Genomic DNA, 15496 nt, shown 5'->3' with positions numbered 1-15496 from the left:
CCAAACGAGGGGCAGTCACAGCAGCAAGCGGCGTCAGCTGGCAGATCGCGGGACCGGGGAGTTTGCGGGCGGCGGCGGACCAAAGCGGAGCCTTCACTGCGTGCACCTGCAAGCGGCGGCCGCGGGGCAGCTAGTCGTAAGGCGCCGCGATCCGCTGCCGCCCGTCGGTGCCCGCGCCGCGACTGTGCCGCTCGGTCTCTGTGTGTGGCTCCCTCCCCACCTCCTATTGGCTGGGAGGTACTCGACGTCACAACTGGGAGTTCCTATAACTCCCCCACACTCTCAACATAACGGGCTCCGGGCAAGTTCTAGGCAGTCGGGAGGTGACGAAAGGGAGGAGGGTCCGAGCAGACAAATGCCTCCGCGGCGGCAGGCTGCATGCGGCTCCCGGTCCCGCCAAGCCCCGCGTGCGCTCGCCAAGCCTGGATCTTCTCCAGCGCGCCCATAGCGGCCACTGAGAGCAGAGAGCCTGCAAAGGGGTCAGCGGCCGGGCGCTTCGGAGCCTTGGTCACACCCGGCGGGACGGACAGACCCTCGGCGCGCGGACCTGCCGAGAGGCGCTCCAAGTAAGAGCGGCGCGCAAGAAGGGCTCGGACGCGGCTGCTTTCCCGGAGGGGCCGAGCGCGATGGAAGCGGTGAGCGCCGCCAGCGCCCTGCAAGCCACGCTGGGCGCCAACAGCAGCAGCAGCAGCAGCGGGCAGAGCGCGGGCAACTCCACCGGCTCGGAAGAGAGCTGGGTGGTGGGCATGGGCATCCTCATGTCCCTGATAGTGCTGGCCATCGTCTTCGGCAACGTGCTGGTGATCACCGCCATCGCCCGCTTCCAGAGGCTGCAGACGGTCACCAACTATTTCATCACGTCGCTGGCTTGCGCGGACCTGCTGATGGGGCTGGCGGTGGTCCCTTTCGGAGCCAGCCACATCATCCAGCTCACGTGGAAGTTCGGGAACTTCTGGTGCGAGTTCTGGACCGCCATCGACGTGCTGTGCGTGACGGCCAGCATCGAGACTCTGTGCGTCATTGCCGTGGACAGGTACTTCGCCATCACCTCCCCCTTCAAGTACCAAAGCCTCCTGACCAAGAATAAAGCCAGGATGGTCATCCTGTTGGTTTGGGTCATTTCTATCCTAACCTCCTTCTTGCCCATCCAGATGCACTGGTACAGAGCCACGGACTCCAAGGCCAAAGAGTGCTATGCCGATGAGACTTGCTGCGACTTCTTCACCAACAAAGAGTATGCCATCACTTCTTCCATCATCTCCTTCTACTTGCCCTTGGTAGTCATGGTCTTTGTCTACGCCAGGGTCTTCCAGGTGGCCCAGAAGCAGCTGAAGAAGATAGGCAAATGCGAAGGGAGGTTCCACCAGCAAAGTTCACAGCAGGAACAGCAGGCTGGAAGGGGAATCCACAGGAGGGCATCCAAGTTTTGCTTGAGGGAACACAAAGCACTCAAAACCCTGGGCATTATCATGGGCACCTTCACGCTGTGCTGGCTCCCGTTCTTCATCGTCAACATTGTGCATGTCGTCTCGGAGGACGTCATCCCCAAATTTGTGTACATCTTTTTGAACTGGGTGGGATATGTCAATTCGGCCTTCAACCCTTTGATTTACTGCCGAAGCCCAGACTTCAGGTATGCTTTCCAGGAGATCCTTTGCTTCCGGAGGTCTGCCCTGAAAATGTACGTCAATGGATATTCCAACAGCAATGGGAAAAACGATTTCAATGGGGATCACAATGGCTATCATATGGGACAAGAGAAGGCTAGCGAACTGCTGTGCGAAGAAGGAAGCCCCCATGCTGGGGAAGAGTTTTTGCACTGTAAAGGTACTGTCTTGCATGGTAGCATTAACTCCCAGGAGACCGAACCTAGCACAGGGGACTCCCTCTTGTCGTGATTGTTGTCATTGCAAAGTGCAGAGACTAGAATGTAGTGGCTGTCTGGCAGCCGCACTCAAGACAAGGTTTACCCAGAATGTGGGAGCTGCCCCGTAGTTTAGCAGTCAATGGAAATGTTTAAGGATGGGCATATGTGGATTTGTATATGTGCATATTAGAGCTCCCTTCTTCCACCGAGGGTTAAGACACTGCAGGGGTTAGCCTACAAAGGAGTTTATTCTTGTGATGTAGTGTTACCAAACTCATCTACCTCACAGGTGTAGGAATAATATTGAACTGAGCTGCTGTTCCTAAAACTGAAATCCCTACACGCAAGAAGGAATTTGGTGCTACTGATGGCTCACCCTTTCGTTGGAAAACAATAGCTTTAAAGACTGTTTTAAGGCAAGAAGTTAGGGTTGGCTGTAGAGTGCTTAGGAATCTGTAAAGTCAAGTGTTTACTTTTGTTTTCAGAATATTGTCCGTAGTAGTGACCAAGTTTCCTGAACATGTTCTTCGCTGCAGCAAGCATTACCTTTGAAATCCTCACTAATGTCAGCTGTTTGTTGATATTAGCACAAAAAACCCTTTCAATTCCCCTTCAATTTAGATTTGTATTTATTTTCTACCCACACAACCCTGATCTTATCTCATTTTCATTAGCCGGCACTATTCAAATGCCAGATACTTATGTAGTTGTGAAAGCAGTACCTGGTGTTGCTTTCCAGCGAAACCAGTCCTCCCTCGCTGTTCATTTATGATAATTTCCCCAAGGCAATAATATGCTGGTGTCCTGCATTGGGGCTCACTGTTCCCTGTTAGAGTCTTGGCAAATGGACTGGGTGTCAGCTTAGATGACATGGAACCTGTGTGCATTAAACCTTGTAAAATCATTAACCCAAACTTTTTGCTGCCGTTGCCATAACCCAGAAAGTGACAGCAAGAGACCTAGAAGTGAAATACCTTTAAGCCTAGTTTGCATTAGGGTATAAAGCAGCATTTCATTTCTAAGGGCAGAGGAGCTGAATCACCTGCTGTGCCAATGATTTCATTTGCCCTTCTCTGACTTCTAGCCCAGCAATGACAGGAAGGTAAAGGTATTTATTACTCAGAGCAGTGCTTTGCTGGTTTTGGATCAACAAGTAGCTAGCAAGCTGTTCTCATTTAGGAACCCCCCCCCCCCACTAACTAGTTAAGTTTATGGAATGATTTTAAAGGCATTAACCTATTACAACTATAATTAAGGTAGTAATCACTCCCTTTCCACTAATTCCACTCTTTCTGTTTGACTAAAGCACAGCCCACAAGAACCCACAGGCAATGAATTCTGGGATAGATCTGGGATTGACCTGGCCTATTATAGTCCTTCTTCATTTGTTAAATTAGTACCCAGTGTGCTTGATGGTCTACCTCATCCCTGCCCTGGAGGTGTTTAGGTGAAGTAAAGGGTTTATGTGGCCATTTGTATTTTAGGTTCACTGAGCTGTATAGCCACTTCCCCTTGCACCATCAGACATCTTGCCCCTTTTGGTTCTTTGTAAAGACTGCCTTCCTTTTCTGTTCTGGGCCCGCAAATCATTCTGTGCTCTTCTGCAAAACTAATGAGTGCTGCTGCTTTTGAACAAAAGCTGAAAGTGTGTCGTGACAAAGCTTGTTGCTGTGTCAATCAAACTCACCGTGTTTCCTGATCTGAGTAGGGTGTACAACTCTTGTCACTTTTTGATTCGAAAAAAATAAAAACATCTCAAACAACGACAACAAATGACAAACTGTTAGGATTCTAGAAGCAGGAGATAATTCTTGAAATATTATTCTGAATGTTTTTGCTTTCACATCTGAACTGAGCTTTACTAATAAGGCTGAAACTGTTGCTGGGGATGCACAATCATCTCCCTGAGGCTGTCCGACTCAGTTTAGTGGGTATCTATCTCTCTCTGTGTGGTGTACACACATATTATGAGTGGGCCAGCAAACATTGGCCACCTTCCATGTGAACTGCTGGATGTGAGCCTCTTTCGGTTGTAGTATATGACACAGTGACCTGTCGTGCATAACCCATAGATGTAGTGAAATACAGAATAATGAAATGAAATAATCGAGAAAGGCAGCATCTGCAGAAGGTCCCAGCGTCTCCAGGTAGGGCTGGTGAGGAATCCTGTCTGAAACCATGGAGTGCCTTTGCCAGTGCTGAGCTAGATGGACCAATTTGACTCAATATAAGGCAGCTTCCTAAAAATCCATTTGTGTTTCTTCCATTGGCACAGAGCTCCCTCACCTGGCAACCAAAGCCTAACTCCCATTAATTTCTAATGTACTTGGGAGAGGAGAAGACTCATAGAATCGTGGAGTTGGAAGGGACCAGACAGAAGGAAGTATGCATTGTTTTTTTTCCAGATTAATTTGACTCATGGCAACGAAGATTGTGATTCATTGTATTTCAAAGGATTCAGTATTTTTAGACACACTTTTGAAACAGCCTATGGCTCCATAGGAGACTTTCTAAGGCTGCCAGTCCTATACCCAGTTTCCTGGGAGCTGGAGCATAGGATCCCTTTTTATGGAGAAACGCTGAGTCAGCTCAGCCTGGTTTTGATTTGCCTACTTTCTGGTTTGTTAGATTTTTCTGACATGTTGCTTTCCTTTTCTTCTGAGTTTCCTTTATGTCAGCTCCAGGGCTGTCAGATGGGAACCTGATATGATGCATGAGTTAACAGGTGCAAGAAAGAGGGGGGTAGGAAGTCTGAAGTGGGTGGAAGACAAGTGCCAAGCTATGTCGTCAGGGTCTTTGGTCCTGTCAGGACGCAGAACAAACTTGCAGATGATCTAACTATTGATGTTTTACATAAGTACAACCCTCCCCCATTCCATGCACAACTTTATTTTCAGGGCATGATTGACAAGGGGATGTGAAAGTGCCCGAGACTGACACAGCAGAGGATATAATGCAATCTGCTGCCTCTCTACAAGGCAGTGGCACATTTTCATTTCCTGTTTGTCTGCCTATCTGCTCATTATTATTCTAATTCTTCCACTTAGCATCTGGGTAGCTGAAGTGAAGGCCTTCCCAATCTTTTGGGAACAGAGTGCTATTTTAAGCTCCCCAGAACAACCAGAGATTCTCTCCCCCACCCCTACCCCCGCTGTAAACATCAGGGAAATTGCAATGAGTAAAACATAATACTATATATATATTTCTTATGTTTGCAATATTGAAACCCATCCCCAGCATTTTTAAGGATATTAGTTCACCATAGGTAAATTTATAAAACACAGTAAACCATGGTTTATGAGGATGGGAATGAGCTGCCTTCGGTTTGTGCACCTCTCCTCCTCTGGCACATCCCTGAGAAGGAGATGAGAAGATTTCACATCTGTTTCTAGTTACTGCAGTTTAGCATTATGCCCCAATTCTAAACTCTGGTTAATTTTAGCTATGGTTTGTTGAAACAATCCAACTTCAAAACTCAAGCAGCAGTGGTTTAGAAATCCCAGGCATCAGAGAATGCCTTGTCTTCCTTCAACGAGTTCTTGTCCCCTTTCTACATTAACAACCTTGTGTGGTGTCAGGGCAGACCTCTTTGCCTCTTCCCTCTTCCTGCAGGCATATCTAAGGGGCCAAGGTAGTTGCCTGGGTTTGATTCATGTCATGTGACATTCAAAGCGAAAGTTCTTCCATCTCTCTGAAATGATGCTTTGAGTGATAGGTCAACTTCTTGGAAGCTGAAGTCATTTTCCTTGGCTCTCTTAATATCAGAGACTTCCTGTTAGCACAGAACTGTTGTTGTTTCAATATCTTTGAATGTGTTTGTCCATTATTATTATTTTAATTGCTTGAAATAGCTACTGGCCAATCATGGTGTCTTTCATGCTGCCGGCAGCCAATAAATACGTTTGGATCGGACCCTGAGAATTCTAATAAGAAGTTTCCTAGAATAGTGTCTTGATGGGAAAAACATTGGGGAAGGGGGAAAACTTGTTCTTTTAGGCCTAGCCTCACTTTAAAATAAAAGTGTGTTGGGGACGCACTCAAAGCACTTTATATAAATATGTATGGACTTATATTTTGTTTATTGTCTGACACAATGTAATTTCAAGCAAGGGGCTGCTAAAAGAATTGTAAAGTAATGAGAAGCATGTATGATGTATGGGGGGAGGGAACAATTTTTGCATTGTGATATGAAACTGGCATTTGCAATCTTTTTGTGGTAAGGTAGTTCACGGTGTTGTCTGCAGGCCGGACATTGATCACCGTGACAAACAAACAAACAAATAAAGGCTGAAAGCCTTTCTCAAAACAAGAACAAAAGTCTGCAAACAACTCTTAATGAAAGTGAGAGCAAGTGGTATGAACTGTATAGTGTTGACCGGAATGTATGGAGAGTTGTTTGTGCTCAAAACGCCTTTGGGATTGCCTCTCTTTGTTTTGTACATATTAAAGCACTGATGGACTTTCTGCTGTTTTACACTCCCTTTTTTTTTTGCTTAGCAAACACCACAATGGGCATCACTCATTCATTAACGGCATGCCCTGGCTGGTGTGTCTTTATTCAACACGTGCTTGATAGGGAAGTTCCTTTCTCTGGAAACACAGAAGAAGACTCCTGCCTGCCTGTCTCCTTTCTGGCTGAACCAGTGAAAGATTTGCTGAGTCTCATGAGAAATGCTGTTTGCAAAATGTGCAGCATTTAATTTTTCACAAAACTCTTCCATCTACCTCTGCTTTCTGAGTACAGCCAAACCCCTTAGCTCTGCAGTTCACAACACAGAGTACTAACCATTATACAATCATGGCTCACTTCATTTTTTAAAAAAGCTCTGCAGTTCAAAAGCATTTTTTGCCACATTCATATTTCCCGTCCCATAATGCACCTTCATAAACCTTTCAACTTGTGCCTCTGTCAGGCTTGAGGCTTGTTTTTACTCAGGTCAAGTTATTACGGGACTCAAAAGCCCGGCCCTTCCTGAACTTGGATGCAAGAGGAAGGACATGTTGCTGCAAGCTTTGGAGGGGAAATCCTACTGGCGGAACTCTGACAATTCTCCCTCCTGCTTGTCAAGTACACTTAAGGGATAGGCTCAGAGCAGCTCTCTTTCCAAACAGGATAGGAAAGCAATCATGGATTGTCTCCTGTATCTCTTCATTTACCCATAGGTTACAATCCTAAATGGATTTACAATGGAGTAAACACCAATGAACACAGTGGGACTTACTGCTGAGTAAACATGTGTTGTAATTATGAAACATGCTTCCTGTTCCTGTATACAGAAAGGTGTCTTTGATGGAATCAGACCACTGGTCCATTGAGCTCAGACTAGGGTTTCTGGCCCAAGAATGGACAGAGCACTATGAAACAGAATGTAAGGAGAGGAACCTTCTAGGACAACGAATCTGGGATACTGTAAAACTCAACGCTCTGCACTATTGCCAACCTTTTGAAACACATGTTTTGTTGGGGGGCTTATTTAACACTGAGGTCCCCATGAAGGAGGGAAATTGGTGGAGAATCAAGAGCACAGGTAATTTGGACAATCTGAAGGGTGAGGTACTTAAAGGTAAAGGTAAAGGGACCCCTGACCATTAGGTCCAGTCGTGACCGACTCTGGGGTTGCAGCGCTCATCTCGCTTTATTGACCGAGGGAGCTGGCGTACAGCTTCCGGGTCATGTGGCCAGCATGACTAAGCCGCTTCTGGCGAACCAGAGCAGCGCACGGAAACTCCATTTACCTTCCCACCTATTTATCTACTTGCACTTTGACGTGCTTTCAAACTGCTAGGTTGGCAGGAGCAGGGACCGAGCAACAGGAGCTCACCCCGTCGCAGGGTTTTGAACCGCCAACCTTCTGATCGGCAAGTCCTAGGCTCTGTGGTTTAACCCACAGTGCCACCCGCATCCCATGGACTTTCCAAACTGAATAAGTGTGGAAGGAGAAGAGAAAGCAATAAAAACACTACTATTACAGCCTCCTTGCAATGAAGTGCATCTTGGGTCTTGAAGTATGTTTTAAAGTAGATTCAAACTCAGTAGATATTTCAGTGTTTAGAAAAATGAAGTTTAGATTGAGGGAGCTTCTCCTAGTAGTATTCCACACGACATGTTCTTGGGTGCCTTGTGCTTGCTGGATACCAATCATCGTACTCAAACAGCAGGCAGATCATTGCGGTTTTTGTTTTGTTTTTTAGTGTTATTGATTGGTTCCTCCCCTCTTCTTGCTCATTATGAGGTCCTAAGCAGGCCCAGTGTGTTGCTTCATCTTCGTAAGAAGCCTGATCACATCTCAGGGCTGTACTGTATGTGGAATAATGGCCCTAGAAGGGTACACAATTGAGAAAAGTCAACAAGTCAACAAAAACATTTTCTCTTCAGATAAACATTAACAGACTGTCCTAGCACTGTGAAACCTGACACAGGGGACTTGGCAAAATCAGATGATGTTTGCTAATGAAGCCTGTTTCACACAGCATATGGCTTTTAGGTTAGTGGTGTGGGGAGAAAATATTCCAAAATGAAAAACGCTTTGGGAAAATTTCCAGGCATTTTATTTTTCCACGGAAAATATTCCGTTTCATAAGCTCATTAATATCAATGAACGGATGACCACTTCAGATGCAATATTAAGCAGGTCTAACAGTTTCAACTTTTTTAGATTTGCTTACTAAAAACATTGTAAATTACTCTATGGCACATACCTCTGATTTGAATAGGGCATTTTCCTGCAATTCCACCCCCCCCCCCCCCGATTCAAAATTTTCCAGAGAGACCAAATCACTGGCTTAGGTACAGGAGACTAGCATGCAGTACAGCACATTCACTGGAATGCAAACATGTTTACTCTGCCAACAGTATTTCAGGATTCCCTAAAGAAGACTCAGAATACAAAACTATACATGTCTACTCAGAGTAAGCCCTGCTGAGTTCAGTGGGACATACTTCCAGGTAAGTAAGCTTAGGACTGCAGCCTAATACACACCTGCAGACAAAGGTGTCAGAACCAGTCTTTATTATAGATAGAATTGTTTACTACATTTGTATCCTCTCTTAACTCCAAGTTGCTCAAGGCAACACCCATATTTCTCCACCGTGTTGCCTTTTATCTACACAACTTCATGAGCTGCAATTAGACTGAGGGAGAGCGACAGGCCTCAGCTCACCCAATGACCTTCATGGCTGAGTGGGAATTTGATCTCAGGTCTTCCCAGGTCCAGTTTCACACACTAACCACTATACCACAATTTTTTTTTTATTTGTTTAAAAAGGTTAACATACCACTTAATAAAAAAACAATATTCTAAGTAGTTTACAGAAATTATATATTCAATAGAGACAGCAATAAAAACAGACTTCTGGGCTCCATCCACACGCTATGCATTTAAAGCAGTATCATACCTCTTAAAGCAGTCAAGACTTTCCCGAAAGAATCATGGATTTGTTAAGTGTGCTGAGAGTTCTTATGAGACCCCTATTCCCTGGGAAGTAAGGCCAGCAGCTTCAGTACTCTTCCCTTGTGTATATTTCTACTCTGATTGACCATCACCTAGAGCTGTAGTTTGGTGTGATTGCTTGGCTCTTTGGGGTTGAGGTTGCACCAAGGCTATGCTTGACTCTGGCTACATTTGCACATTGTAAGCTGGACTTTCTGTCTTACAGTGATTTATCTAGAGTGAGCAGTATGCTGGTACACTCACTTCACCTCCTCTGGTGTGAGCAGGATAAATAACTGAGGAAGCCTTAGCTTTGCATTATGTCTGAATCAGAGCTTGTGGTTTATTTCTCTCTAACAAGCCACGATCACCAGCCAACCTGTAGCCATGGCTTGTTGGGGAGCAACAAACCATGATTTCTGCTTCAAACGTAACAGGAAGCTGAAGCTTTCTGATTTGCTTATCATGCTCCTGCTGGGGAGGAGTGAAACAGGAGCAAATTGGGCAGCAAGTACCAGCATGATGCTCATACACAATAAACAATGACATGTCAAAAAGTCTGGCTTATTGTTATGTACAAACACAGCCATTGGTTGCCGATCTGTGGTTGTTGCATGACTGGGTCCATAAACTATGTGAAAATATTTCACATGGCTTAATCTTTTTTATTGCTGAGCAAATTGCTGGAAAACGAAAATATTACATTAATATTGGTGGCAGCCTAGTATGCAGAGTTAAAAACTTCCTGGGACATGTTTTGCTGCAGTTTACTCAAGTTATCACTCCAGGAGCGCCCCATTTTGATGACACAGGGTACTGAGCTGTTGTGCTCTGTGAGTTTTCTGCCCTCATGACAGTGCTTGCAAATATTCCAGGAGATATGGGAAACTGCAGAAATCTGTCGGCTGACTCAGCAGCAAGAGGCAAGTTGGTGCTGTCAGCATATTACATGCCTTCGCCCAATTTTCGCTTTGGATCAGCTCGCACATGGAGCCTTTGTGCTATCTCAGCTACCCTAAATTCTGAGATTCAGTCCACAACTTCTGCTGCTTGAATTCCACGTGAACCTTGTATAATCTTGTGCTTGCAGTCCATACCAAATGGACGGGGGACCTCAGGCTGGGGCGGGAGAGGAAATGCAGCCCTGCAGGCTTATCTGGTCCCTGGGTCTCATGCCATGTCACACTTGCTCCCTAGCCACACCCTCTCTCCCCAGGCCACGCTCCTCACCCGCCCTGCTTTACACACTCCTTGAGTGCTTTCGCTTGGTTGCAATGTGTCCTTGAACTCTGTCAGTGCATCTTGCTTGCTTGAATGAAGCCTAGTGCAGGGTGTGTGAAGAAATCAGCCTGCTGTTCAAAGGTGAAATTTACATGTGTTGCTCTTCCCCCTTTTGCCCCTGACCCAGCCCACCACTGGCATGCAGCCCCTTGCCCAAAAGGGAGTGTGGCCCTCAGACTGAAAAGGTTTCTCTGTCCTCCTATAGAACTTATTTCCTGGGCTTATGGAGATTAATTCAGGCACATAGGAACCACCTGCTTTATGATCAATGTCAGGGTCCTGCTCTCTTTCCCATGTGGAACAGGTGGGCAGGTATAAGAGACGTGGTCTACTGTGTGGTGGCGGCACCAGAGCCATTTCATGCCCTCCAAATGAAGAACTGCCAAGCTTCTTCTTACTGCCTCTTTTAAGATCTCTGTTGAAGACATGTCAGTGTTTTAAATACTTTTAATGCTTAGTTATTGCTATTCTTTAATGTTTAGTTTTATCCTTGACCGTCATTTGTGTGACTGCTGCTCTTACAACAGTTGCCTTTAATTTAGTTTTTCCTTACTGTTATTATTTTTACTATTTTGCGCATTGTGTTTGTTTTGAATTGTGTGTTTCATTATTTTCATTATTTCTAAATTCCAGAACAGTAGGACAGGAAAAGAAAGGCGTTTCTCCTCTCCTGCCACAACTGCCAGTCTGGGTTGGCCAGCTCTGTAAGGGTACACTTAGGAAGACTGCCACCATATTTCCCTTATGCTGTCTTCTAAGCTTGGGCAGAAGTGAGAACCAAGTGCTTATGAAAGGAGGCAGGGAGAACACTTTCAGCCATCTTTCATCAGAGCCCAAGATAGCTCACTGTTCTCTGTCAAATCCCACTGAGGCACACGCATGTAGTGTGCGGTCAAATAGTCTAGGTATGCGACGGGCAGAAATGTCCTGTTGAGTCTGGCACAAACACACACAAGGGTCTCAACAAGCAATTTATGCAGTTGATTTAGGAGAGGACCATGTATGCTGCCTTGAGCATACATTAAATAAACAAATAACAGCAATCTCATCAATTATATAAGTGGTGGATTCTACTCACTCAAGTTTGCTAACAACTGTTGACAGCTAAAGCTGCTAACAGAAGTTAAATGTAGCATAGTATGGATGGGCCTCCTACCAAAGTGTAGTGATGTGAGCTTCATCTTCTCTGGGAGCAGCATCCCTGCTGTTAGATAAGCCTCACCTAAAGTCCACGGGTGTATCAGAAGCAGCCTGAATGCTGAGCGAAGAATTGCTGACAAAATTGGTACCCCAAAATACTTGATGCCAGGATTATTATTTTTAAAAATAATTAAAACAAAATACGAAAATGCCAGAATGACGATGACGATTAATAATAATAATAATAATAATAATACTCTACTCTTATCCAACACCTGATCTGTGTATTTATTTATGGGCTTCAATAATGGACAGACTTTTGCCATTGCATGAGAAGCAATGTTAATCTCATGCTTCCAGCCTCTAACTCCTGGTTTTGAAGATTACATAAGCGGAAATGTGGCATCAAGGAAAATCTTTTCTGAACTCTCCATTCTGCCGTTGTCCTTCCCTATCCGGGCTCCAGTCTTCTGTATCACATTCCCTTCACCATATCTTATTTCCTTCATCATATGTTCTATGTGATTCTATTTAACCTGTGTGTTTTATCCAGCCCTTATGACGACAGTTAATTTGGGACAGATTGTTCATTGCCCCAAATTAGACTCACTCCTTTCCTGCCCCCAACAAAAAATTGTACACTGTACCTTTGCTAGGTTGCCAAGACACCATCACTTGCACTTTTCTCAAAATGAACAAAGTGTCCTAAGCAAACTTTCATGGGCTAATACATCTCCCTTGCAGAGTCTACTGAGCATGTAAGAAATGCAATGCTGGAGGAGCCTTGGTGTCTTGATGTCAGGGATAGTCAAAGTGGTGCCCTCCAGAGGAGCACCACTCCCATCCTCACTGACCATTGTCCATACTGTGCGGGGCTGATGGGAGTTGCTGCTCTAAACATCTGAAGGGCACCACATTGCCTGTCCTCATAAGTTCCTTAGAGCTGCTCTTACCTGACCAACCTCTCTTTAAAAAAGTATTTGAAAACTATTTTGCATTGAATCTGTGGCACTCAACTGATTTGGAGAGCCTATTTTAAAAAACGGAAACGGTATTAACATGCCCTCAGATGTCCCTCAGTAGAAATCTTGGCCACTTGCATTTTGCCTTCTCCATCAAAGTCAACTTGAAGTGTTTCCGTTCATGCCAGCATTCAGATTTCCAACCCACTGAGAATCCAAAATGCTAGGTGTCCTGTTCCCAGATAGGAATGCTGACTGTTGTTATGATTTTGCCTCCCCAACAGGTAGGTGCTAGAGTTATTCCCTTGCAACTAGGGATGAGGAAGAAATTCAATTCCGTTCACATTTAAAGGTGAACCTACCAAATTCTCCCTTTCCCAAAACAATGTGCAAACCAAAACACAGCCATCTTAATATAACTTTTAAATGTTTGCTGATAACTTTTTTATGCCACCAGGCTTATGCATACAAGTAAAATAATTGCTTTAACAGTCAGCTAGCGATTTGTGCCTTTTAGCCTATGGGTGTGTTGATAACTGTTGCAAATCATGTTAGTTTTTAAAATGAAACTGCAGTATATAAATATTTTTATAAATAAAATAAATAAAAGAAATACATTATGCATTTGTGATGCTATTCTCCAGTCAAAAATGCACATATTCAAATGTGCATACAAATGTACATATTATTGAAAATAGCATACAGAAGTGCAGTATATTAGGAAACACTGGTTTGCAAAAATGTCTATATTGGACAAATATATACATATATATTATGATAATTTTGAGCTGAAATGCTGATGAATTTTCACAAAGGCTTTTAGAAACAAATAAATCACAAACAGGTGTGGGAATGTGGAGAACCGAACTTAAGAGTGGAAAAATAAGAAACTGTGGGAAACTGAAATTGACAGATTAGCCCATCCTTACTTGAGGCCCAGACACCTTTAAGCCTCCCAATTCAGTGGGAGACAAGACAACAGTGGCTCCTCCTGCCATATTGCTTTCCAGTCCTCTGGTTTGCGGTTACCTCCTCCCCCCCCCCCCCGGTCTGTGATGCATCTTGGAGCCCTTCTCACTACTATAGATGATGATGGGGCAGTGTACAACAGTGTCAGGACAGGACAATCAGCCATTGCACTGAAATATTTAAAGCTCTGCTGATGAGGTGGCAATTGTAGTAGATTGTTGAAAGCTAGCAAGACAGAAAACAAGATGCCGGACAGTCTGCTGGACAGATCGGATTGAGGTTTCATTGTTGCAAAGAAGGGAAACTGAATCCATGGATTTTAAGTGCCGCTTACCCTAGAATAGCTTTGTGAGATAATGAGCATCAGTTGTTAGAGTAGAAAGCACAACTCGATTAGAGTCATAAGAGAAGGGGAACAGTGATTGACCATCCATTTTCTCAACGAATGAGATCTTTTTTAAAAAACAACAACAACCTATTAATAACTCAGCTGAATGAAAAGCCTTATTGTGGAATGGGATGCTTACTTAAATTATACCCTCTCAATAGAAGAGAATTATAATAGAAAGGGTATATAATATTGCTGGAAATTAGCAAGACTACACAGAGGAAATTAATCTTATTTACTCTTGTGTCTTTTGTACAATCATACATACTGCTGAGGGGAGGGGAATGCTAAGAAATTTAAATTTTTGCAGGTAATTGCTTATTATGTATGGTTGGGCCCAATTTGCTTCACACGTGTTCAAATAATGACTATTACTGGTACTTCTAGTGCTTGAATTGTATTCTTAAAGAGAATGTTTCTATCATTGTGTCAGGTTGCCTTCCCATGCATTTTTTCTGTCTCTTCAAGGGCTGGCCCTGTTATTGGGCAGAGGGAGACAGCTGCCTGAGGCAGCACATGCTGTGAAGTGGGTGGACGTGTTGAACAAGCATAGGCAAACTCGGCCCTCCAGATGTTTTGGCACTACAACTCCCATGATCCCTAGCTAACAGGACCAGTGGTCAGGGATGATGGGAGTTGTAGTCCCAAAACATCTGGAAGGCCGAGTTTGCCTATGCCCCTTGTTGAAGGATAGATCTGTGAGTACCACTCAGCCTGCCCAGCCTTCCGCCCTTCCCTCTGGTGCAGTGGAAGATGCCGTCCGATTCGCCAGTGTTGACAGGCCTGCTAAACGTCTGGGTTTTCCTGGATACGTCCAGGAATTGGAGGGTCAAAATGGCATCTGGGTGGATTTTCGCCCAATCAGCAAAATGTCTTGGAAAACCTGGATATATGGGAAATAGAGTTTTTTTCAAAAAGACAAATGCTGTAAAAAAAGACTTTTTTTGGGGGGGGGAGAGATGTTCCCACAAAAGCTCAACCACATTGTCTGAAATTTCACTTTGGGGAATATGGCAACCCTAGTCAGATTCCACTGCCAGTCCAGGTCGGCTTCTGTAAAATGGAAGGGACACTGTATTGTCCATTTTCTGAAGCAGCAAAATGCTTTGGGCTCTTTTGACTATAAAGTGTCTGTACTGTAAACAGTAAATGTGCCAATTGCTGAAGTGTCCTCGAGTCTACAGAGGAGGCCGCAGTTCAGCGGAGGGGGGGTCTGTTCTGCATGCAGAAGCTGCTGGGTTCAATCCCTGGCACCTCCAAGTAGGGCTGGAAAAATCTCCCTGTCTGATACCTTGGTGAGCCGCTGCCAGTCAGTGCAGGCCATACTGAGTTAGACTAAGGCTCTGACTCAGGCAGCTTCTTATATCCACAGCCTATTCCTTCAGGCTTTGTAGAAAATCAGTTTCTAGTGCTTCACAACAAGCAGACAGCAGTTCTTCCTTTGTTGTAGGGGATTCC

The 15496-nt window shown here is 44.7% G+C and overlaps 1 protein-coding gene across 4 annotated transcripts in view; it reads left to right on the top strand.

Annotated features, from left to right (window-relative positions):
• Nucleotides 1-207: 207 nt before the first annotated feature.
• Nucleotides 208-15496, top strand: part of ADRB2 (adrenoceptor beta 2) — a 59412-nt gene continuing 44123 nt past the window's right edge. Inside the window, exons 1-2 of one of the 4 annotated variants that reach the window (XM_080997229.1) lie at nt 208-1827; nt 6365-7456. In XM_080997229.1, coding sequence (XP_080853355.1) covers nt 627-1827; nt 6365-6567 — 1404 coding nt within the window. In that variant the 5' untranslated portion in view covers nt 208-626 and the 3' untranslated portion in view covers nt 6568-7456. Of the gene's footprint in view, nt 1828-4142; nt 6332-6364; nt 7457-15496 lie in introns of those variants that run through there. The other 3 variants (XM_080997232.1, XM_080997230.1, XM_080997231.1) reach the window with 3 other exon arrangements.

Source organism: Podarcis pityusensis (genome assembly GCF_964106645.2).
Source record: "Podarcis pityusensis genome assembly, chromosome: 2".
Lineage (NCBI taxonomy): Eukaryota > Metazoa > Chordata > Lepidosauria > Squamata > Lacertidae > Podarcis > Podarcis pityusensis.
This window is presented reverse-complemented; position numbering and strand designations above follow the sequence as displayed.